Source organism: Cyprinodon variegatus, unplaced genomic scaffold (genome assembly GCF_000732505.1).
Source record: "Cyprinodon variegatus isolate N-32 unplaced genomic scaffold, C_variegatus-1.0 Scaffold283, whole genome shotgun sequence".
Lineage (NCBI taxonomy): Eukaryota > Metazoa > Chordata > Actinopteri > Cyprinodontiformes > Cyprinodontidae > Cyprinodon > Cyprinodon variegatus.
This window is the reverse complement of record NW_015150736.1, coordinates 343,643-369,624: the sequence shown is the minus strand read 5'-3', so window position 1 is coordinate 369,624 and position 25,982 is coordinate 343,643. Positions and strand designations below refer to the sequence as shown.

Sequence of the window (25,982 nt, the reverse complement as noted above, 5' to 3'; positions counted from 1 at the left end):
ATATATATGTATATATATGTATATATATATAATTTATTAATGATCTTGTTTTTTTATATATTTTTTCACTTTTAATTTAACAGTTCTCCATAGTTTTACTTTATGGAAGAAAAACTGTCTCGTTGGAATCTGCCTTTTTTTTTTTACTGAATTTTAAACACTGAATTTTTATTTGGTAAAAATGTGCCTGCAAAAAATTCGACTGCAAATGTGTTGACCTTTTGGTGAACTCAAGCCAAAGCAATCTACACTCGATGCAGAATTTTACCAGATTAAAAATTCAGTGCAAGGAATTCAATGTGTTCAAAAATTCCGTGTTTAAAATTTGGTGCTAAAAAATTCAGTATTTAAAATAAACGGTGAAAAAAATTCTGTGTTTAAAATTTGGTGTACCAAAAAAAGGCAGATTTCAAGGAGACACTTGCTCCAAAGTAAACTATATTACTAAAAAATGAATTAAAGAATTCTCTTTTCAGTACATAAAGTTCAACAGTTTTCTTTCTTTCTGTATAAATATGCTTTAAAAATATATTAAAAATATGTTAAAATGAAGGTTCTAGTTTGTATGTTTATTCATTAACATTTAAATATCTCTGCTCCTGAATTAACTGCTTGTAAAACAATGCAGAATTCTTTTTTCTGTCACTGTATATGACAGTGACAGAAAAAATAAATTTTAAGCTAAGGAACTGAATTTTCGGGCATTAATGTCCACCCAAGCATAAAACTAATTATTCAAGAGCACATCCACTACAAGCCATTCGAAGGTCTACATAAATGCCACATCCATAGAGTCCATGCAATGGCGTTTTGTTGCCTAAGTGCCCATTGAGTTAAAGTGCAATCAAGTTGTTGAGCCAGTTTGAGGGGGTAGGGGAAAAAATAAATAAATAAACCTTTACCTGCTGCAGTTCCTCTGTGTCGTTCACCTTGACAGGAGTGCTTTGGGGTACGGGGGGGCACTTTCCAGGCTTCCTCTTGGCCCTCTCAATCTGTGCATTGGTGAAATAGTTGACTGCGGCGAACTCGATGAGGGCAGAGAAGACAAAGGCGAAGCAGACGGCAATGAACCAGTCCATCGCAGTTGCATATGAGACCTTGGGGAGAGAGTGGCGGGCACTGATGCTGAGTGTCGTCATAGTCAGGACTGTGGTAATGCCTTTGACAAAGAGGGAAAGAAATTAAATTACATTTTGTGTGCAATGACAATTTCTTTTATCTTCCAAAACATCTAAAATCTACCATGCATTTGTGTTTTCCTTATTTTCTCCAATACCACTTAAAATACAAAACAAAATGTGCAAACAATTTCGCCTTAAGATATAAATACTTAGTAAATAGAGTCCACTGTTCATCTCAGTATGAATCCACCTGTTCTATGCAGGCTTGATTTGTTAGAAAACATTAGAGACCAAACAGGATAATTAAAACCAAGGATCCCGCAGGCATTTTTAGTATAAGTTAGGAGTGAGCTTGGTTTCAAAAAGGTTGTCATGGTCTCATCAACAAAATGGCTATCTCGACATGGTGAGTATTAACACACAAGGAAAGCATGTGTGGGGGAGCGACTGGGAGCTTAAACAGATATCCCTTCCACACTGGCCAAAAAACCTGTTTAAATCCGGGAACAATCAGCAACAATCGGGCAAATGAGTCGATTAGCGACCCGAGTAAAAATTGCCTTGGTTCTGATCGGCATGCTGTAGGAAAACCAGACCCAGATTAACCTGCTAAATTACGTGGGACCATTGAACGCAAGCAACGGATGTCAACACACCGCGCCAGTCGCATCCGATCTAAAAAGCCTAACCAACTCTGTTTACATTCCATAAACATGGTGCAGCCCTGTGCTTTAATCCCTGCAGTGTGAATGAAGCCTAAGTTGATCAGTCACTCAATGAGTCATGTGACCCAGAGCGTTGCTTTCCAGCTACCCTGAAACAGGACAGCTAACTAAGGGTAAATTTCCTGTAAGCCAACAAAACAGACCTAACCGTGGTCTGATCAGACAAAATGTTGGTTCTTTGATGCGGGATTTAATATAGAGGGGTGAATGTGGCCTTGAATTTACCAAGAACTCCATGACTTCTCAACCTTTTGATCCAAAGTGGTGTGATTGCAGACGACTAAACACGCAGGGGGACTGGTTCATTTTGCAACAGTGCAGGTTAGCTGGGTGCTTTCTGGGAAGTTAAACCCGGAAGTTACCGGTCCAGGGCCAGTAGTGGCTAAAAGTTACATAATGTTGTTTAAATATGAAATATATTATTTCTTATGTCAATCTTCAGCGCTTGGTGGGTATTAATTGTCCGTGCCGGGAGCTCTTTTCAAAAACCTGCCTTTGTAACTTCAGAGGGCCGGATCCATCACTGAATGAGTCATGTGACCCAGAGAGCCGCTTTACAGTTTCCTTTAAAAAGGCCATCTAAAGGGCTGTGAGCTTGTCACAGATATTTTTTTGATGATTTTATGTCCAATATTGAAGCGTGGTCTGCACTATGTTATTTCACGCCACAACGCGAGAGGGACCATCATGAACTAGCTGTGGGTCTAGATACGGCCGAGGAAGTGAGGGCAAGTTTGTCCGACAACGGAGGGTGAAAAAGAGGCGGGATCCAGGTGGAAAAGGGTCCCAGAGTTCTCGCGCACCTTGCTCTTCTAGCTGGTCCAACTTCGAGTCGTTTTCCACAATGGTGGTCATATAAACAAAACAAGCTGGTTAGGTATCAAACAGGACATACGCATAGTGCAGAGTGGATGTAGAACTATCATAGGCCTCCTGTCTACAGCATTGTCTGCGGTCACCTACAGTTTTTGAGAGGTGCAGCAGAGTGTCTGAGGCAGAGGCGAAGGCACATTTGCATTCACTGCGACACACACGCAGACGACCAGGTTTCTGAGTATAAATCAGCCTTAAGTCTGTTAAAATTCAACACAGATATGTCCCCTACCAGCCTTCTTAAGGGATGTTAAACCTGGAATTTAACAGATATGGTACCACTAGTGGCTAAAAATAAAACAGTGCTACTTTAAGTTAAAGAATGTGAATGTATTAGAACGGAAGAAATAGAGAGATATTTGTAACATACTTGAGGGGTTTAATGCAAAAGGGTTTTTAAACTAAACAGGTTCCACTCATTGAGTCATTTCAATATCAACCAATCATATCTACTGCTTCAATTAAACAATGTTGATAGTGAAATGAATAGAACCCAAACTCCTCTTGCAGTTTTTAGTACTGCAAATAAAAAAAAAACTCAAGAACCTGAAGAATAAACCATTTTTAATGTCACTTTTTAAAGACATATTATCAGATTACAGAATTTGAAAGTTACCTCACCTGTATTTCAGGTGAGGTGATTTGGGAATTAGGAGCAACCCAACCCCCAAAATTAGATTTGAATTGCACTGGTGGGGAAGATAAAAAACAAACAAACAAAAAAACAACATAAAAAACAATGAGGCATGTAGGCTTCAGCTCATAATTGCTTCGAACTGAACATGTTTGGATTCGGCTCCTCTGCATGTGCATATTTATAACCACATACATCAAGTTTTCAATAAAAGCAAATCCAGAAAACCAAATTAAAGAAAAAGCATACTGCTCTCAGTGTTGCTTAACTTCTATATGCTATTAGATCTCTCCGCAGATAGAAGCTGCAGCTTTCCGACAAAATAACACATTAAAAACAGAATAAAAAAACAAGAAGTGTTCAATAGCCCATGCATGTGCAGTAATGTTGCTCTCATCTGCATCTTTCATTAACAGACTGCAGAGCGATAATGAACCACTTTGCTCTTTGCAGCGTCGAACATGCACTAAAAGGACCACAGTGTTTATTTCAACATAAAGGGATGTATTTTCACAGTTTTAGAGAGACTATAGTGTTAGTAGATATGAATCATGCTTATTCAGCAGGTGAACAGAAGTTAGGGAATTTTGTAGAGATATGGGTCTGTCTGGACTTCAAATGGAAATATCTATAATTGCAGCACAGGGATCTTAAAAAAAAGGGACATTTGGATAAAACTAACTTTAATTAGAGCAGGGTCAGCTTAAACCTCCATGGAGCCCTAAGAGAATTTGATTTGAAGGCCCTCTATTTCTGCCGTTAAATATCTACTGCTGCAATCGGCAGTCAGATTATCAGATCACACCATCTATAAAATCATCAGTGCTGTGTACAGAATAATGAAATATGTATTTCTTCATTGGAAGTGTCATCTGGTTTATTATTTTTGGTTCTTCCACTAGCTCTACTTGCAAAAATAATAGAACAAAATTACACATTAAGTGTTAGATTTGTTTAAGCAACTTCAAATAACTGTACTTTTTTTTCATATTTTATCTCAAAGAGCAATTCTGTGTTTCATTAGGCTGAAGCTTAAAAATGTACTCTCACTCATAACTTTTATCACAATAATCCCAGTAAAGGTATTTCATCCATTACTGAAAGGTGTAAATAAAGGGTGAGAGGGAATTTATGGTTAAATATTTAATAAAAATGGATTGAAATCAGGAAATTTGTCAAATTCTGAGAAAAATTATTAATGTTGAAAAATGTTTCTTTCATTATAAGTCTTAAAATCAAATGACAGTCACCCCTGATTTTTTTTTTAATGTTTATTTCATTCTTATTTTGAATGATCAAAATGGAGAAGCTGATGCATTAACTCCTTAAGCCTGGCGGGTCCGGTACCGGGCCCAAACGACACCTGCTCATGTTTATCTATTAAATAACCAAAACACAGTCACATGGTGTTTCATCCACACGCCTTTCAAATAGACCTTTAACATTTCTAAAACATGTTCACAAATACTTTTTGTTTTATAGCTGTGTAAAAAAAAATAAAATGAGATTTAGAATTCCACCTGACATGTGTGACTCTGCAGGAGTAATGCTACAGCAGGTATTGTTTTCCGTCTTTAATGTGTGAATGCCTAGATGTAATGTACTGTAAAGTGAAGTTCAGGCAATTCACCTATAGTCATAAATATGTTAAAACTACTTTCATCTGTGCTTATTGCTCCTTTAACATTTACAACATTTTCCATTAAAATTGGGAAAATAAATAAATAGTAACAAAGTGTGCTAAATAACAGAAACATGACTTTACATTTTTTATGGCTAAATTTTTTACATTCAGTGCTCCATAGAAAATGTTTTTATGGAGACCTGTTGATGACTATGTGCATCTTTTTGCTGCAGTTGGAGTTTTTCTTTGACCTTCCTTACCTTCCTGCTCTCTCCACATCGTGACAAAATAAACAGGTCCTCATCCAGCCTGATGAGTTGAAGTGAATCAGAAATTTGGTCCCATATTGAAGCCAAACAATCCTGACTCATCAAAACTAGGAGCCTATTTGACCTCTGAAGGTCTGGCACAGCACCTGGCAACAGGCCACCATGGCAGAGCCTCAGCTTCACAAAACACAACTGAAATCATTTTTCACAAAGTCATGGCGGAAACAGAGACACCCTGTAGCATCAGACCTGACTGTGTGGGGGTGTAGGTTTCTCCACCAGGTCCCAAACCAAACGTACCGTTAAGATAACCATGAAAACATGATTCACCCAAATATAGGACTCCTGTGTCCATCGTTTGATGCCCATCACCCCATAATCTACTAATGCAGTATGAGTTTCAGGAGAGATCCGGATTAAAACATTTTATGGCTGCTCCTTCATCCCTGCAGCTGTTGAGCTTTACAATTTTAAAGAGTCTTACTTTTTTGGCAAAGCTTTCTACTCCTATAAATAGTATTTTGCTTTTATTTTAATGCACAGATAAACAAGGCACTGTTTTTTTCTTATTATTGCCTAGAATAGAAACCAAAATAAACGATCTTAAGTTTGCCTTTACAGTGCAATCTCTTATTACAGAATTCTTATTATTGCATTTAATTTTGTATGAAAAAGTAAACCTCTGTTTACCTGTCAGTCTGCTGCTAGTACGCCTTCATTTCCACAGTGAGAGACAGTAAAGGATATTTCTATTTTCTAACTAAAATTAGATGCAGTAGCTACTCTGTTGTGATCAGGCAACATGGGCCATCTGTGTCTGATCTAATGAGGCATAGATCCATCCCCACCCAACATATCATCCACAAGGATGTTCTTTTTCTGCAAAACGTGCCCTTCAAATCACAAGAAAATGTAGCACAAAATGAAATGGGTGACTTTTTTTACTCCATCTATACGTGCTTATAATGTCATGGCTAAAAATGTATGTAATTCTGGAGCACAGCAAGCCATGAAAACATAAGAGAGGTGATCAAGTCATAAAATGTGTGTTTCCATGACTGTGTCACAATAGCGACAGGCATTGATGATCTTTGGAAACAAGTGTCAACAGCTTTATAACAATAACCAAAAAACATCAACAAAACTTTTGAAAGATTTACCAAAAAATGTTACTTTTCATCACTTTAAAAAGACACAAAAAATATACAGGAAAGGTATCAGTTTTACTCAAGCCCTAATTCCAGTTTAATTTAAACTGATCTTTATTATTCAAAATAAATCAAGCACAGTGTTATTCTGACCATAAATGCACACTGATATTAAATTAAAACCTTTTTTATTCCATTTCTGAGACATTTAACAGTGAGAAGACCACAGTGTTTTTCTTATTGTAGATGTTCTTTTTCCTGTTTTAGTGTTTCACAGGTAGTTGGCAAACCAACATTGAAGGTATAGTGGAAGATGTTCTTTTTCCGAGTGGATCATCAAAATAAGTGGTTCTCCTAATTGTCAATCATTATGATGATATGTCTACGTAAGGCGTCGTACATGCTCGTCCCCATTTTCACGTACGGGGGTGAGTATGACATAATGCAGGGGTGGGCAATTCCAGTTCCTGGGGGCTGGTATCCTGCAACTTTTAGATCCATCCTTGGTCCAACACACCTGAATCAAATGGCTGAGTTACCTCCTCAGTATGCAGTCGGTTCCTGCAGAGTCCTCCCAATTATCTGAGTACTTGATTCAGGTGCGTTGAACCCAAGGCACATCTAAAAGTTGCAGGATACCAGCCCCCAGGAACTGGAATTGCCCACCCCTGACATAGTGGAAAAATTGCAAATCTTTTGGAAAGTAAGCTTGTATGAGTGATGCAAACAACAAATTTTAAGCAGAGCTTGCGCATGGAGAAATGGGGTCTTGCATGCTCTCACATTCATTTAATAGCCGTTGCCTCTTGGGTGGAGGTACAGGGTTGTGCATGTGCATTTAGTTTTTTTGGGTCTTTTTACAAATTAGCGAAAATCCTCCACTATACCTCTAAGGTGCATTATATGGAATTAATTGTGTTCCATAATTTTTTTCAATCACAGAACATGTTTTGTAACTGAAATAAAAAAAAAGAAAAAAACATATATTATTAAAAATATTGTAAAAAAAGGTTTTGAGAGTGACTTTTCTGTTTTTCACCTTTTTTTTCTATTTTTTTTTTTTTTTACAGATTTTATCTTTCAATTTTTTTTTTTCTCATTTTCAGATTAGGTTTTATGAATTGCACTATTTAAAATTTTTGCCTCAAAGGTCACAGTTTATTCACTTCTGGTGGTGGTTTTCACCCTGATAAGAGGATCGAATAAACATTTCAATTTTTATTGGTTGTTGTCAAGAGCTGGCAATTGTATCAGGCCTGACGTGAAGAGAATGTGAAAAACAGCTTGTAAAGGTTGCCATTTGTAAAACTGAGTGTAAAAAAAAAAGTGAAAAAGCAATTGAAAATAATTAATCTGTACAAAAATTTGTAAAGATATAGTTGGAAGAAGATTAAAAGTATTGTTTCTGGCTTTGCATTTTTTTCACATTTCTATTTACAAATGTGTTCTCCAGTTGCAAAAATAAAGAAACAAAACTCACTTGATAGAAGTGTCCTCTCCACGAGTTTACTCAGTTATATTTAAATGAGGAACTAAAATAAAGGGGAAAAAATTGAGTTTTCTTTTTTTCTTGAGTAAAATATGATGAAGAGTCACAACTCTTCCATGATTAAAATTTCTGTTCTACCCGTCATGGGTAACTTAACCTAATGAAGAAAAACTTTCCTTCAAATAAACCAGAGAGACAGATCCACAGATTATGTTTAAGTGAGACTTGAGCTCAAGCTTCATTGCTTTATGGTGAGCATGCAGTAAACAATTAATTACATCACCTAAACTGACATATTTATATAAAATCTTGTAAGAATTGATTTAATATGTTTTATAGTAAAAAAAGAAAAAAAAAAGCTATTTCTTCCAACTAAAGCTGTTAATATGTAATTACTGTATTACTGCCAGGTGTTATATGTTGTTTTATTTTTATCTCATTCTTTGAAATACCAGCATTAGCAAAGAACTTTATATTTTGGCAGCTTTATATAATCTTTAGAAAATTAAATCTGATGATCAGTAAGAAGATCCCTTACTCAGTACTTTAGTAGCCTTTTTACCAAATCTTGACGTCATACAGACGGCTTAGTTTTAAAAAAATATAAATATAAAAAATATAACCATGGATGTCTGGGGGACAGTGATTCGGCTACATGTTATGAATGCTGGCGTACCATAAATGATAAATTCTGAACAGTTTAGTTTGTGCCTTCAAGTCGTTGCCCATAGGAAGGCGTTACTTGGATATAATCTAATGGAATATCTTCAGAACAGCTCCAAATGACACAAAACTCATATGGGTGAGTAGAACATGATGTAATAACGTAAAATCAAGGGCCCAATGTAAAAAAAAAAAAACGGCATTCCCCTTTAAGAGCTGCATTTGTGTTCCAGTCCAGTTGCACAGGGATAGATGTCACATTATACATGGAAACATTTTCATTCAATTAATTTTTGTCTTATTTTTGTAGATGACCTAAACCTACATCTACCAATCAGCTCAGCTTCTCCTCACCTCCTTCCTTAGCAGCGCTACATAGTCATCCCATCTCTACCTTCCTACTGTCCATCCTGAACGAGACCCCTGACCTTTTCTGACTGATGCAAAGACTGAAGCCCTCAACTAGAATAAAGAGTCTTAATCCAAGGATTCAAACAGCTGTCATTATTGAGAGTCTGCCTTTATAGAGCTGGACTGTTTGAGATGCACTGTTTCTTAAAACTACATTTCCAACCTTGAGATGCTGTTATTAACTCTAAACAGCCAGTAACAGAGCAATCCACATCACAGAGAGGAGGTTCATGTTATCGGCTAATCAGAATCAGTTATTATCATGTTAAGCAACTGAATCATATATCTACAACCAAAAATGCATTTCCTGCACTTGGTGAGTCAGCCATAGCTGACAAGGCTAAATACCATAATCGTTGAAGTAAAGGAGCGACAAATGAAAGGCTTTGTGGCATCTGTGCAGCTCTCTCATATTGACTAGAATAATTTCTGCTAGCATGCATGCTCTGCCCCCAAATGCTATTCCTGTATCAAAAGAAGCAACGCCACCAGCTTAGAGCTGAATACACCATATCGCCTATACACCATTTTTTTGTATTTTTTTTTGAGACTCTGACTGCATGCAACATGTTTGTTTCTCATATTCCCATTTGCTGCTGGTCCCAGGAGAGAGGGACCACCAAAGTAAAGGAGAAGGCAAAGGGTGACTGTATGAGGCTGTAGATCAATGCCTGTCCTTGGTTTTATTATTATTAACAAACAGCAATAATGTGATTTGGAGGAAATCGCCTTCAGTCTAAGAACAAGAACAGGGCGTTCTTTAAAGTCAATGTAAAGGCACTTTGTCTGTACCCAGACGTGACCGCTATATAATTACCTGTCAGTCAAAAGCTGCTGGCTGACATTGACAGGTGACCTGCGGCTAAAGTGAACATGCAGAGGAATTTAGCTTGAATTTAACTCTGCAACTTAAGAAGCCCACTGTTAAGGTAAAAGCATTGATGGAAAATGTCATTTGCAGTGAAAAGCGGAGATCTGTTTGAGTAATTCATGCAGCACGGAGCAATGATTGCGGGAGATGGCTAAAAATATCAGCAAAACAACAGGAAGGTCTAAACGACATCTGTCAGGGTTAAATTCTCCTGTTGTTTCTTTTGTAGTGTCATTAAAAAAAAAAAAACTTCAATGATTTAAAAAAAAAACAAGGGATAATTTCATCAAGCAAGAGATTCTGGCTAATTGTTTTTTGGCTTTGTATTTCGACAAAGGAATGAAGTTTCATAACAAAAAATATTTATTTGGCCCAGTTCTTTTTTTTTTTTTATGAACCTCGTTTAGAGAGATGTAAAAATATTCAACCTTTAATTTTTCAGATTTGATCTAAAACCTTAAACTTTCTTCTTTAAGAACACTTTAATGTGGCTTTGTTTTAATACTCCTTTAGTTTAATAACCCTGAATATTGTAGTCCTCAGTAGTCTCCTAACAAGCTAATAATCTCAGTGTAAAACAGTACAACTCTTCTTTAAAGGCCACAATCAAATGGATGAATTTTGGTCAATTACTGATGTAAATAAAAAAATACAAACCAGATAAGACACTTAGTATTTTTTTTTATTAACCTTATTTTGAATAAAAGTATTTTAATAAAAAGAAAGGTTTTTAGAATAACTTTACCATTTACTCTCAAGTTTTTAATGTGTATTGTATTTTCATATATTATGTTTTCATATTTTTTTCACATTTTTTCAACAGATTTTATATTTTAAAAGCTTCATTTAAATTTCCCCTCACACGTGAACAGGATCCCAAGATACTTGAACCCCTCGGCTTGAGGAAGGAGTTCTCTTCCAACCTGAAGGAGACAGACCACCTTTTTCCGGTCCAGAACCATGGCCTCGGACTTGAAGTTGACTCTCATCCCAGCCACTTCACACTCAGCTGCCAACCCAGTGCTTGCTTTGGTTCAGGGGTCACCAACACAGTGCCAACGGGCACCAAGGAACCCTAAAGGAACACATTGGGTGCCCTCAGCATCCTCTGAAACCAGAACAACTCACCAGTGGGCTAAGTTTGAAATTTTATTTTATTGTATTTCTCTTAGCCAGGGCCTAGTGGAAGCCCTTCATGAGACTCAGTGCCCATGAAGTAGCCCTCAGCCTTAAAAAGCTTGGTGAGTCCTGCTGTAAGTCTTGGCATGAGCGAGCCAGCCGAACAAGGTCATCTGCATAAAGCTTGAAATCCACTGGCCCCCAAACCAAACCTCCCTCTTGCTTTTTGCTTGACTACAAATCCTCTCCATAAAAATTATGAACATCTAACATGCACAGAGAACACGTCTGAATTAATGCCAGCAATATTGACCAACTCCCGTCACCCTTGTACAGACACTAAATGGCCCCTAGAATAGGGCCCCCCTTTAGGTCAGCAACACACGTGGGGACTGGTTGAGCAAACTCCCATGAACCCTCGAGCACCCTACGTAGAGCTGGTCCTCTGTTCCATAGCCAGGAGGAAAACAGCACTGCTTCTTCTGAAGCCGGACTCTCCCCTCCAGCAGCCTGACATAGGCCTTCCAAAGGAGGCTGATGTGTTGATCGCCCATAGCTGCAAGATTCCTCTTCTTATGCAGGGGGACTACTACAGTCCAGGCGCCACTTTCCCAAACCACAATGTTGCATAGGAGTTTAACTCAACAACATCCAGAGACCTAAGGTACAGATATCATCCACCCCCGAAGCCTTGCCACCATGGAGTTTTTTAGGCCACCTCAGTGAGAGCCAGCTAGAGAAGATCCTCAAAGTATTTCTTCCACTGTTCGACAATGCCCTCTTGCAGGGTCAGCAGCTCTCCACACCCACCTAAAAAAGTGTTAGCAAAGCACTGCTTACCCTTCTGGACAGTTTACCAGAATTGCTTCGGAAATCGGGACAGGAGATAGATAGATGGATCTGCGAGGCTGCTGTTATAATGCGGTCTGTTGTAGTGAAGAGAGCTGAGTGAAAAGGCAAAGCTATTGATTTACTGGTTGGTCTACATTCCTACTCTAACTTTTGGTCATGACATGTGGAACGAGAATAACAAATTGCCAGATACAAGCAGCTGAATAAGCTTTCTCCAAAGGATGGCTGGGCTCAGCCTTAGAGAGAGGGTGAGGAGCTCAGTCACCCGGAAGGGGCTCGGAATAGAGCCGCTTCTCCTCCATGACGAGAGGAGTCAGCTAAGGTGACTCAGACATTGTCGGATATCCCCTGGACGCCTCCCTAGGGAGGTGTTCCAGGCACGTCTCACCAGGAGGAGGACCAGGGGATGACCCAGGACACCCTGGAGGGACTAGTTCTCTCGAATTGTCCTAGAATTGGACAGGCTTCCCCAGCAGAGCTTGAGATGTTGTCTGGGTAGAGGGAAATGCACCCTGCACCCAATCTTAGATAAAGCAGAACAACACAAGTATAAGTAAGATTTTTCAAATTTATTTTTCTTTGACTGATTTTATGTTTTATTTTGTTTTTCTATTTTCAGATTGAGTTTTACAGATTATTATTTTAAAATTACATTTTAGAGATATTCTCTTCACTTCTGGGCTCAGGCTTTCCTCTAGAGTGAGGAGCAAAGATTTGGGTTTCTGAAAAGGAGGACACTTTTTTTTGTCGAGTGCTGGGCCATGAGCCAACCGTCCTCAGTCGGAGGAGGGGGGCTGGGGACCGGTAAGGTGGAAGCACGGGGGACGCAGGTGTCCAGGCTACCATTACCTGGTCAGGTGCAGTCACTATATCCTATCTTTGCCTGTAAAAATGGCAGCTATATTTGCTGTGATCAGTGGGTAAAAAGTGGCTTGAATCTATTTAAAGTGAGAAAGTCCATCTGAAAGCATTGTCAGTGCCAGATTACCATCCTGCCTTCAAATATTATTTCTGTCGGCGCCACTCAGACCCCCGTACACCAGCGGTGCACTGCCACTAGGAATCCCATTCAACAGGAGCCTTTGGCGCAGCGGCTGGCAGAAGTTTTTCATGTACGTAATCCAAACTGCAGGCACCAGGATAATAAAAGTGAACATGTTTTGTCTGCAGATTTTGGCATTAATTTAGGTGTTAATAAACAGTTTCAGAGAATTATCATAGCGCTCTGCACTATCACCCCCGGCTCACACCGACTCCGGTCTTACCGTTGCGGTGCGGTGGGTGCGGCGCCGCNGTTAAATCTCCGGACCTGTTGCCGGAGCCGCAGAGCCGCACCGCACCGTAGTCAAAAGGGCGGTGTAAGAGGGGGTGTGCGGGAGTTGCGGTCTCCGTCGGCTCGGTAACCGCACTGGAGCCAGTGTGAGCAAGGGGTCAGTGCTGCCTGTCTCCCTGCCAGACGTGCTGCAGACAGCATGGACGTTCATGTGTTTTGAAGGCGTGGTTTCGAGGTGTAGTCTGAAGGGAGAGGCATGGTTGCGTATGTTCAAAAATATAGCTTGCTGGAACCGTTTTTTCCAAGATCTCCTACAGCACCTTTAACATGTTTCCTAATTTTGATTTTGTGAATTGTTTTGGATCTTTAATAAACTAACTAACAGTGCTGTTTCTTTTTTTACTTCTGTTCTGCTTTCCCACAGATTTAAATTATGAAAAATGACTTGATCCAGTTTGCTTTTCTTAAAACCAAAAAAAAGCAGAGCTGTAGTCCTTGTCACAGTGCTGCACTAGTGCCCCACGTCATGACAAAACTGAGCACGATGCTCTTAAAGCAGAACCAGTAAGGCTTAAAATACAAAATATGATGTAAAGTATGATTAAAGCCAAAAAAGTTTTTAAATTTGACACAAGGGGAGTGCAATGTAAATCAATGCTGTAGAAGAGAGTCACAAAAGAAAAGCAAACCTGATAAAGTCGTCTCTCATATACATCATTGTTGTCCCACATATCCTATTCCCCATTATATGCATCATGCTGATTTACTAAGGGTAATAAAATAATAGGGTAATGAGTTTTAAACTTTCTGGTTCAAATTTCAACCGCAACTGCCAGAAAAAAAAGAAAAATTACATAATAGCTTGGAAAAATTGATAATAAAATAGTAATAAAATAATAAATGATCTGACAATTAAATCATTAATACACATTGAAAAATCAAGAATGTTCTTATTTAATAGTAATAAAAAGTTAGCTGAAACTAGGTAGTTGAATAATCAGCTCTTAAAAAGGTCAATACATGCAACTATATATGACAGCTCTATTTAAAATCATAAACCTTTAACCACATATGTTTTAACATATTTTATATTAGGATTTTCTTCATCCATACTCTACTCCTTAATACCTGAGTTTCCTGATGACTCACTGATGACTGATTGTTTATACTGACCTCTGCCAGCTCACTCCATCACTCTTCCACCATGGAAGATCTCAGGTAGTTATTCATTAATTTGATTTTGAAAAAGCTCCTCTCTGCTGATGCAACAGTCACAGGGAGAGTTCAGGCCGTCCTCAGAGCGACCCAAAGGTTTGGGGAGAACTCAGACCTTATTTTGAGTGAGGGAAGAGAGGAAATGAGGTCATCTGTGATTTAAGGTGTCTGGAAGGTTTTCCATCTCTGAAACCAGTTCTCTCTCATCACCATCAGACTGTTCTCCTAAGACACATTTGTCACAGAAACAATAATCCTTCCATGTCAATCTTGCCCCAAGACAAATATAAATATTGTTATGCATAAGTATTGATTGTTACATTATTAATGAAATATTTATGTAAAAAATGCTATCAAACTATTATTTTTTTAACACTTATCACCCTTATGCCTTTGTCTGGACCTGCTACATGTCCAATTTTAGTGCTTAAGTTATATTTTAAGAGGAAATTTCAGTTTTTATCCCACTCTTTATATTAAAATTGTAAAAAGGAAAACCATCTATCCTTTTCCACATTATAATTACATATGACTTTATGTCAGTCTGTCACATCCAATGCAATGCAATGACGTTTATGGCTATAATGGGACAAACTGTGAAAAGGTTAAAGGAGTATGAAAGCTGTGCCCCTTAATCCACCCTCAGATCCTGCTTGATCTCTTGATAAAACTTTTTCCATCTTAAAATGGGTCAATGAGGCTGATGTTTCCACTGCACTTCTTTAAACAGCTGCAAGGCAAATGGGGGAAAACCAAACACAAGCTATCCTCTGTTCCCAAATAATACAAATAACTTCATGTTCATATTGAAAATGCCAATAATAAGAGAAACCAAGCCTGAGAGCATCGAATGATGTAACTGCTGCGACGCTGTGTCATGCTGAATGCTCTGAGAAAAGAAAGCAGAGGCACTGACATTGACCACTGCAGGAAAGTAGCACTAATCCTCCAGGGTTTTATCACACCATGCAACAACTAGACACATTTCCACTGAGGGTCATCCAATAAAAGGCTTGTTACACATGTTTCTAAAGGAAAAAGAGCTGAATGAAAGAGAAAGATGTTTAGGAATCCTTTTTTTCTGTTGGATGATATAATAAAGAACCTTACTTATTCTCTTTTCAGAGTTGATTATTTTAGCCCAGGGAGCATCAGGGTTTGAACATCCGCAAAGTAAGTATTTGGCAAGGAACATAGTTAAAAAACAATTACTCCTGGATGCAGCAGTGAGTTTCTATACCTACCCTACCCTTCCCATCTCTCTGCCAATTTCCTGTTAGATTACTGTAATAAAAGCCACCAGTCCATTCCAAAAACAACTAATCAGATTTAGAGACGTAATCATAATGGACTGCTTTTCAGCAACAATTTAAGACTCATTTAGCTTTGCCATAACAAAAAAATGAGAGTAAATGTTTCGAGGCTTTGGTGGCAAAAACACTCAATTTATGAATAACAAAAAAGAAGAGAAGAGAATTAAATAGATGTGATTAATCTAGCAGAGGAAAAACTGAAAATACTGCAGCAATGACACAATCATTATGCAAACTGCTAGATGACATCATGGCCTATATATATATATGCTTAGGAGGGAAACTATGAGCAAGAATCAGCTCGTTTCAAATGGCAGAACTTACAGCTTTTTAAAAGGCGGCATCACCTGGAAATCGGACTTCTTATATTTTAAAATGTGTTGAGCTTCAGTTTAAAGCTACTGGGAAATTCAGTGTTCAATCAGACTTGGTTTACTTCGTGTGGGCTTTTTGTTTAAACAAGAAAAGCCTACAAGAGCTCGATCTCCTTAGAGCGGTAATTTGGTCCTTCTATGTGAATTAAATAAATTGTGGAAGGATGCTAAAATTAGCCTTGCTATCACCATTCTTTTCTCTATTCCACCAAAAGCAATGATTCTAACAATTAGGGATTTGTTTTTTTTTTTAGGGATTAGAATTAGTGTTTCTTGTGTAACTTTTCTAAGTATTTTGTAAGAGACCGGCAAATAATGTTAAATGGACCATGGCCAACTGCTAATGTTGCTAATGCTACCACTATTCTGTGCTGGTAGCATCATCAGTACCATTTTTTTCTTCAAATGCAACCAGAAATCCTTCTGATAATGTTTCACAAAAGGACTCGGACGCACTGCTCCTGCTGCTTAAAAGGTTGTTGTGGGACCTTTTGCTGCAGCAAAATGTGCGTCAACTCTTGACTTTGCATGTAAACTAGCTGCCTCTGCTGCTTTAGGTGTGAACGTAGCATTAGACCAAAGAGATGGTGATCGATTTCAGGAGAAGACCCCCACCTCACTCCCCCATGAACATCAATAATAAACTGGACTGGACTCATAACACCAATGCCCTGTACAAGAAGGGCCAGAGCCACCTCCACCTCCAGAGAAGGCTGAGATCCGTTAGAGTGAGCAGGCCCCTGTTAAAAACTTTCTATGACTCTGTGGTGGCATCAGCCCTCCTCTATGTTTTTGTCTGCTGGGCCCCTGGCAGCGCAGAGCAGGACAGAAAGAGACTAAACAGACTGAGAAAGGCTACTTCCGTCCTTGGCTGAGCTCTGGACTCAGTGGAGGAAGTGGCCGAGAGGAGGGTGCTGTCCAAGCTCACATGCATCATGGACAACACCTTTTACCCCCTGCACCAGACTGTAGAGAAGCGGAGCAGCTCCTTAGTGAAAGACTTTTACACCCTGTTTTTAAAAAGGAGCACTACGGCAGGTCATTCATCCCTGCTGCCGCCAGATTATACAATGCAACATTGCAAGGCCAATAACTTGTGAAATCATGCACCTTTTCCTCCTTTTGGCACCTTATTTTTGACTATTGAGCCAATGTAACAAGTAGATTTCTCCACTGTGAGATCAATACAGTCTATCAGTCAATTATTCATTAAATATATTTTTAACTAGATGTCATTAAACCTTATGAAAAATGAAAAAAAATGAAATTTACTAAATAAATTTGGCATTTCTGTGCATTTTTTAGGTTTTCAGTGCACTTCATGTGCATGATTGTATAAGTCAGGTTTTAGATAAACAAAAATATCACACTGATGATGAAGAGATCTCAAAAACTAATTTGTCAAACATGATACCCTTGATGTTAAAGGGTTGAAATGGATCTAATGCTCTGATGAGCATAAAGGAGGAAGGAGAAAGATGCGTTCGGTCTTACATACCAAAAACAGTCCGTGCTGGGACTGATTCCTTATTTATCCAGAAGGACACTTGAGAGAGGATTACTGTCATTATGCAGGGGATATACGTCTGGATCATGAAGTAGCCCATTTTCCGTTTCAAGTGGAAGTAGACGGTCATCACCACATATTCACCTGGTGGATCAAAAGAAATAAATTAGCTTAAAGTGAGAGTAAATACCACAAGAAGACAGCCATCCCTCTGTTTCACAATCCTTAACACCTCATTACATCCCTCAATCTATTTTCAGTTAAATCAGTGCCTCTCATCCATCCTTAGCCATCTGTGCAAAAAAAAGAAAAAAGAAAAGAATAAAAAACAGAAAAATCTGTTTTTGGATCCATCAGTTTTTGGGTGAACCAGTTGGCCTGTGAAATGACTCAATCCACAATGTTTACTTCATGAGGCTGCTGCTGCTGTCTGCTAGTCATGCTTCAACTGACAGACTGCCGTGTTTGTGCAAGTGTCAAACCTTCAAAATCCTTCAAATATCACAGATGAAGCTGCATTCAAAAACAATATAAACTCAAATATCCAGTTTGGCTTTACACTTAAGATATATTTAAGGCAAAACTTAAGAGTTATTTTAGATTTTATGTTATTATAATTGAGCACAGAATGTTGACAGGACAAACATGGCTCACCTGTGATGGATTTAATGGTCTCGCTGGAAACCGTCTGGCCGATCAGATCATACTGAACGAGGCTGGAGGACTCAGGGGGGACCTCCACTGAATGCTGAGGCCCTTTGGTCCAAGTGTAGATCATCTCTGTTTTAGGATAGGCATCTGAAAATGGACAGATGAGCCACCATTATGTGAATAGGATGTGACACCTTTTTTATATTTGCCTGCAAATTGAGTAAATGGCTGCTGCATCCATGAGGCGTTCTTCCTTGTATTTATTCTATAAGAAAATTCTCTATGATTGTACCATAAATCTAACATTTTCTAACAATTTTATCCCCAACCTGCCTTCTGGTTTCCCTGGTCTTTATGCTGGTCGAAGAGTTTTTATTTGGGGGAACCCCCAAATACAAAGATTTTTTTCTAAGAATTTTAAAAACCATCAATTATTTACTATCACTTCCTAGTTACTAAATACGTTATGTCTGCTCATCCAATAAATGACTATAGACCCTCGTTGAAACGCTCCTACGGTACAGTGACCGAAGCTGTTGGGACTAAAGACAAACACATTTCCAGGATATACAGTAGAGATGAAAAATGGTTTCTTTAATTAAGATAAGACAAATATTTATAGAGACACATGGAGGACAGAGCATGAAACAATGAAGACAGAACTGGGAACATGGATTGATACAAGGTTTACACAATGAATAATGTAAAGCAGAATGGTTACCATACAATGCCATTTTATTTCTAGAGCCCTTTGAAAACTGAATAAAAGCTGAACAAAGTGCTGCACAAAACACATATGTGTTTAACTATATATATATATATATGTAGTGAATTCACTATAAAGTCAACAATTAAAAAAAACACAAAACACAAAAGAAGTACAATTGAAATGCAGATAAAAACTCAATCTGGTTTAAAAGCCAGTGAGAAAAAGCGTTTTTTCAAAACAAGTTTTAAAAACATCCGGAGATGGCGCCTGCCTGCCCGACCCCCAGTGAGAGAACAGCTTGTCTAAATACTGGTAAACAGGATTGATGCGAATACCTTAAACCAGTAAGGGCGGGCATACACTGTACAATATTTTAAAAGTTTGTACTCAGCCACAGCTTACCTGTGTAACTTCTCTTCATCCAGGTCATGGCATCCATAAACAGGCTTAAATTAAAAGGTAACCAGACCTTTTGAAGACGTTTCAACTTTTATCCACAAATATTTGGCAATTCTTCAAAAACTGTTTTAAAAAAATCCGCTGGACTTTGTTTCCAAGTTTCCAAGTTCCCTTCCCATCCAGGAAGCTTTTTCAATTTAAAATGTTGGAATTAGTGATGAGTTCAAAACTATATATAATAGCCCAAAGACTTGTTTTGGCTTAGAAAACGTGCAAATTGAACCAGAAGAACGGGTCCACCCCCTGGGAATGGGGAGTCATTTGAGTTCTTGGGCGAAACGTCTTCAAACTTGGAAACAAAGTCCAGTGGATTGTTTTTTTTTTACTGTTTTGGAATGCCTAAGACCTGGATGACTGAGAATCTTCACCAGCACTTTGTCCATTCTGTTGGCTCGCATCAGAGCTGACTCTAGTTGAAGCACTGATGTATGCAGGGGGTGGAGAGTTGGAGATGTTTGTGCAGCGTACCAGAAGCTGCAGGACATCTTTGTCAACATTCTTACACAGCTGAAGAACTGGTTTAAGGACCGTGAACAACTGAGACTCCTTACTCTCCTTGACCCTCCAAAAATTTGCAGAATACAGAGAAAACTTCCTCAACTCTGAGTTTCAAAGCTAGCTGAAATCTATGCGTTGAATTTGACCATCCCAGGCTACAGATGGAGTTAACGGTCATGTACAACACGCAAAACTTTGAGGGAAGGAGCTGTGAAAGTATATTTTTCCTTGGCCTATTTGTGAGATAAAATATTTTGAGTGTGCCTTTTCTCTGGCTAAATAGAGGTGATTGTTTAGAAGTCTTGTATCAGTCTATATACTGGAGTTAAGTTATATACGGAGTTCAGATTGGGGATGACAGAAAGCAGTTGCCTTCCTACTCTAGACAGGGTGAAGGAGGGTCATGAGACATAAGAATGAGTTGACACAGCCTCCTTCATGCCGTGAACTGGAGACCTGGATTGTTTATCCTTCTAAAATTTATGTCCTTGATGGATTGAAGTGTTTTTTTGGGGGGGAATAAGCAAATGTTCATGTGTGAGAAAGTTCTTTATGTAGGGCTGGGATAGTTCCAATGGAGAGTGTGTATATTGGGAATTGCTGTATAAATGTATGTACTGAGGTTGCCTCAGTCAGAGCTATATCTCTCTGTCTGAGGACGTGAAATAAATTAGAACCTTTTTCCTTGCAAGAAAAGCCTCTGTCTCAGCTTCCTAAGTCCACAGAGCCCATCAAATCTGCTTCACTTTCTGACCAAGAAATATCTGACAGAGAGCTAGGGGCAGCTCCGTCACCTTCCTTGTTTGGTCCTGATTAGGATGTATGCCACTAACAGTACTGGAGAGGATCACCTGGGTGCTTCGGCACTGATGTCGATAGAAAAAGTCAAAGGACAAAGTGTATGATGCTGCCATCTCCACTTCACAAAGAAAGACTGGCGGATGGATTTTGTTTTCATCTAATAAGATATACATGTGTTATAAACCATCTATTTATCACATGGGATTGATATTATGGCCCAGGGAAACTTTTGGCCTATTAGTCTTTATTGTGGAGCTTGTTTGTAAAAAGTCCAAGGCAAACTGCTTGTTAAATGTGAGAGTTGATCCGTGTTGTTTATTTTCGTTCTTACCATGTAAAGACATTTAGGAGGTGTTGCAGAAATCTTTCAATGTAGATTACAATTTCAAATTGTTGTGCATTATGTGTCAAGGTTTCATGGCGCTGTCCATGGTGATGCCTGTAGATGTCCTTGTCAACAGCGTCAGCTGTCACTGGATGATAATATTCAGATGTTTTTCTGGGTGGCCTCATTATATTGCAGATTTTGGCTTTGGAGAGTACGTATATTTAATCATCTATATAACCTAAATGTTTAGACGGTGTCTTGTTGCTTGGGGTTTTACAATATTTCTGAGGAGCTCTCCGTTTGCCACTGTTGGGCTTTTAGTAACTGAGGTAACACATTCTCAACACGGTTTATTTGTATGTCTGCCACATAAGATCCTCTGTATGGCTGACGGCTGTCTAGATTCAGCACAGCAGTCTGGAACTATTTTCCCACTCTGGATAAAGTTATAACCGTTGATTCCCTGAAAGGTGAGGGATAGGAGATGGGAACAGGAGGTAGGAGCTACAATTTGAGGTATTTGGATTGAGCTTCAGTTGAAGACAAAGGAAGCAGGTGTGGCAATCAGGAGAGAGCTAAGGATCAGTGGTTCCTATCCCTTGGCCTTTCACGGGTCAACAGTAAGAACAATATCCAGGGTAGGATTTCCCTTTGGCTAGGGTGTCCATTATTGATTTACCTGAGTTAGATTGAGCCTTAGGGAAAAAAATAAAAACCTAACAATATCAAATAAACATAAAAACCAGAGGGGTTACTCGTAGTCGACTATGGAGTTAATTGAATTACCATGGCAAAATGTAAACAACTTCCTATTTCACTGGTAGAAAGATATTAGGAGAAACCAGTAAAAAGGAAATGAGTGGCTATTGCTAATAGATTCAATTCCTAAATTGTCACCGTTTTTTCTTTATACTGTACACATTATTCCAAGAAGCATTCCAAGAGATATTAAACCAGCGTCTAGTTTGACAACATATTACTTGAGTTTGGAGGTTTTAATCATAGTTTTAGTCTCAGACTGCTGTTAATTCACATTTAGTTAGATTTTAGTCAGCATGAATCTTGATTGGACAAAAAAAAAAAAAATGTTTGCATTTTACTCCTCAAGTAAAGCAGCTGCTAGATACGTATTTGGCAACAGGTAAAATATAAGTATAAAAATGTTATTCATAATGGTAGCTCTGAATGATCACAGGTGGTTCCTTTAGCATAGAGACTCCGGACGTCCCTATCTGACGCGTTTCAAACACATGCATTTTCTTGTTAACATGCATCATCAAAAATGACTGCAGTATGAAAAGAAACTTAAATTTTATTCTGCGAATCAATTTTTGAGCATAAGCTCTGACATCTGAGGTATCTCTATCTTAGTGTTGATCCACACATCACAGGATGCACTCATTTAAGAGTGAGAAATACAAGTGTGGTGCGTGTGCATTTGATAAAAAATGGTCAATCTGTGAGAGTTGAGAGCCCTGGTGATTAGTATAAAAATGCTTTGCTAGTCACAACCAGGACGAAAACAGTGCTGTCTCTGAAAATAGCCAATCATAGGCAGTTTACTTTCTCAAGTTGGTTCCTCTGTCAAAGTGACAAAAGTTGATATGTGAGAGAGTGTTAGGGTTCCAGTTTGTGTGGGTTGCTTTTTCTGTGTTTTTCCTCTCCCCACCACCAGGCGGTGCCCTGTTCTAGTTGGGCCTCCCTGCACACCTGTGGCTTGTTGGGTCATTACCAGAGGAGTACTTGAGCTGCGAACTGTCACCACCTCGATGCAGAGTGTTTGCCAGTATTGGGTACTCTAGCCTTGCTGAGATCAGCTGAGTCTAACTATTGCCTTGTTTCTCTGAGTCTAAGCCTTGCCTTTGTCTTTGTTCTCTGGTAGAATGCCTTTCTGAACCACTGGATAAGCCTGGTCCTTCTACCCCACTCGGAAGGAATAATTCAAGTCATACTGAGCAAAGGGAAACCTTCACCAGATCTGTTCAAGCCCACTTCAGGAAAACCCGGTGACAGTCCGTTCCACTGCTCCTCTGGACCCAACGCTAGTCTGCCTGTTCATACATCTCTGGATTAAACCCCCCACAAACTGGACCCAAGGGAAACCAAGAATCTACCTAACATGAGTCCAGCTATTCACTAACCTCAGTCCTTTTCCCTACGGACCTTGCACTGATCTTTGTGATCTCCCCTAACAGTTTCCGGTTCCGGTTCACCAGTCCGTTGAAGTCCCACTGCGATACCCTGCATATAATCTCTCTCTCTGTTTTTTGTCAACCTCTCAATAAACCTGTTAACTTTTCCCCTTGCTCTCTGAGGGAATCCCTGCATGTGGGTGAGATCTTTAAAACCCATTATGACAGAGAGAATCTACAAGTGCATAAAAAGCAAGGGAAGGAGCATGAACTCATGCTTGTGATGAAATGTAAAAAAAAAAAAAAAAAAAAAAACAATTGGAGAGAAGTTTATGTGTTTTAAATAAATCAGTTTGTATTAGTATTCATTACTCCTGTGGCCTTTTAGCAGAATTCTGACTTCACAAGTATTGTTTTAAAAGGGACCAATCCCATCACAAATAGAGAAGATCTATTGGAGAGAAGTTTATGTGTTTTAAATAAATCAGTTTGTATTAGTATTCATTACTCCTGTGCACTTTTAGCAGAATTCTGACTTCACAAGTATTGTTTTAAAAGGGACCAATCCCATCACAAATAGAGAAGATCTACAGGCAGCGTTGAGAATGAACGCATTCAAGGAACGGCGTTCACGGAATATGTTCATATAGTGAACTGAACGGTTCAGTTTTGAATTAATGAACATAAACAAGAGCAATGTGCACACTGAGAATAATGAGCGACACACAGCTCACGTTCACAGTCAAATGATAACACTTTCTGTTGGATAACGGCAGGTTTTATTACGGCGAACAGCATGACAGACCAGCACATCTACTTTCAGTACTGGTCTGCATGATTAAGACTCATCTAGTGGTATTTCTGATGCCAATTTAGCAAAGCGCTTGGCAGTTTTATGAACATACAAAGGAAGACTAAGGCAGAAAAAAACTCATGTTTTTCTGCAAACTGTGCCCACCGGGAATTAGCAAACAACTTCATACATAAACCATGTCCACTTGAAATTTAAAGCGAGACGTCGAGTTACATTTCCCACCTGGCACTGCACATACAGTATACCTTGACTGCATTGAGTATTTTACATTTCTTTCCATTAAAATCACACATTCAAAGGGTGAAATATGAGGTTCTATTGTGTAGAATTGTGACTTAATTTACCAAATGAACTTGAAATAGTTCATTTACAGGTTTGTGAACTTAGTAAATTTTCAATGATTGTCAATACAGTTAAGTTTCACCTCTGAAAATGTAATTTTCTGAATGAATTCATCAGTGTTTCTCTCCATTGCGGGAAAAAGCTTCTACTGCTGTATTTCCATCAGGTTGAGGTCTGGACCGCAGGAAAATCTTGGGTTCGGTGTCTTTCTCAGCCATTCTACAGTAGATTCAGTGCTGTGTTTGTTTCCTTCTGTTGCTCTTGGTCTGATCTCTCTTTCCTTTATTCATACTGTACAGGCAAGGTTGACCAGTCTGTGCATGCAGAGTTAAATAGCAGTTGTCTTTGCCTGCCACTCCCTGTGGGACCCCACATCGGCGGGACACCAACTGTTCTGCCAAATGAAATGACTCTGGTGTGTCATGGAGTGGAACGCAGTGCCTGTGCACACGAGCCCAGATGGAGTAGCAGAAAAAGAAGACGAGAGAGGGGGGGAGTGCAGGATGATGGAGAAAAAACTGAAGGAGAGGCAGCCGGTGAGAAAATGAGCTCACACACAGCAGCTATGGAAAATAGCCACATAGGTCTGCGCTGTCCTGAGGCAGAAGAAGAGATTCTGACCTTTCCTCTGCTTCAGGCCACATCAGATTCACGGTCGCTTCCTCCTCACTGGAGGCTGGCAGCAGCAGAATGGGATAAGCAGGACGATAGAGGGAGGAGGACGGGCAAGGAGAGAGGGATGACAATAATGGAGAAATTGGAATTTGTCCTCCACAATGTCACCACGCTGGGTAATTGACAGCGGGTGTAAAATGCCTCTCCTTTCCTGTGTCTTGCAGTTGTAATCTTCACATCGCTGCACTTGTCTGATAAGAAGGAGCTGCTTCATTTGAGATGCGTCTTTGAGTTGTTTCTGCTGACCGCGAGGCTCACTATAAACATGGATGCTGAGTTAGGACTCCATTGTTCGCAGTAAAGAATTAAACTCGTCTTCATTTGGTTACATCGCTAAGTCGCTCTGTGTTTGGCTCCTCAGCAGTCATTTTCAGCACACAGTCTGTTTCAGTTGCAAGAAAAGAAGTCATGTGACTCAATTTTCTTGCTTCTTGTTCTGAGGCAAAGTGAATGTTGGGTACTTGTGGTGCCTCATAGCAGTATTAATACCCCACTTTTTAACTTTATAATGAAAGACTACAATCATTTAGATGTCATATACAGACATTTAACGCAAAGAGGAGAAAGGAAAAAGGAACAAGTTTTCAAAATATGTCTTTCAAAGGAGTCATAACCTAGTGTTTTACATACAGTAGAAGCCATTCAAAATGGCCCTTCCCAGTCAGACGCCAGCCGAATGGCAGCCCACTCCCCTGCAACTCTCAGCAAAATCCCCTGCATGAACCCAACAAATTTTTTTACTCTGACTCCACCCTTTCGCTGAATTACAGGATCTGACCAGGAGAAGGTACTTCTCTTTAGATATTAATGTCCAAAAATCATGAGAGAAAGAATATTTTAGAAGAAGGATTGATGTTTAAAAATGAATTGTAGGGGACCAGCTAAGGACCAGCCAAGGACCCATTAAGGAAAGTAGGGACATTTTGAATAGGTATTAATGTCTGTAGTCCTCCTCAAATTGTCTTTCATTTCATGTTAAATTCATTTTAGACTGCAATTCAAATAGACTTTACACCTGTGGGAGTTTACACCTGAACTGACCGTTTGTTATTTTTTTTCTTTTTTATGGCTTAATGTTGGCAGTGGGCTTTA

At 39.1% G+C, this 25,982-nt stretch overlaps 1 protein-coding gene across 1 annotated transcript in view; it reads right to left on the bottom strand.

Moving 5' to 3' along the window:
- gabra4 (gamma-aminobutyric acid (GABA) A receptor, alpha 4) overlaps positions 1-25,982 on the bottom strand; it is a 61,367-nt gene that overhangs the window by 11,889 nt on the left and 23,496 nt on the right. The window contains exons 6-8 of the mRNA XM_015383379.1: positions 18,136-18,279; positions 17,473-17,625; positions 903-1,159 (exon numbers count right to left, since the gene is read on the bottom strand). Of these exons, the coding sequence (XP_015238865.1) occupies positions 903-1,159; positions 17,473-17,625; positions 18,136-18,279 (554 nt within the window). The remainder of the gene's footprint in view (positions 1-902; positions 1,160-17,472; positions 17,626-18,135; positions 18,280-25,982) is intronic.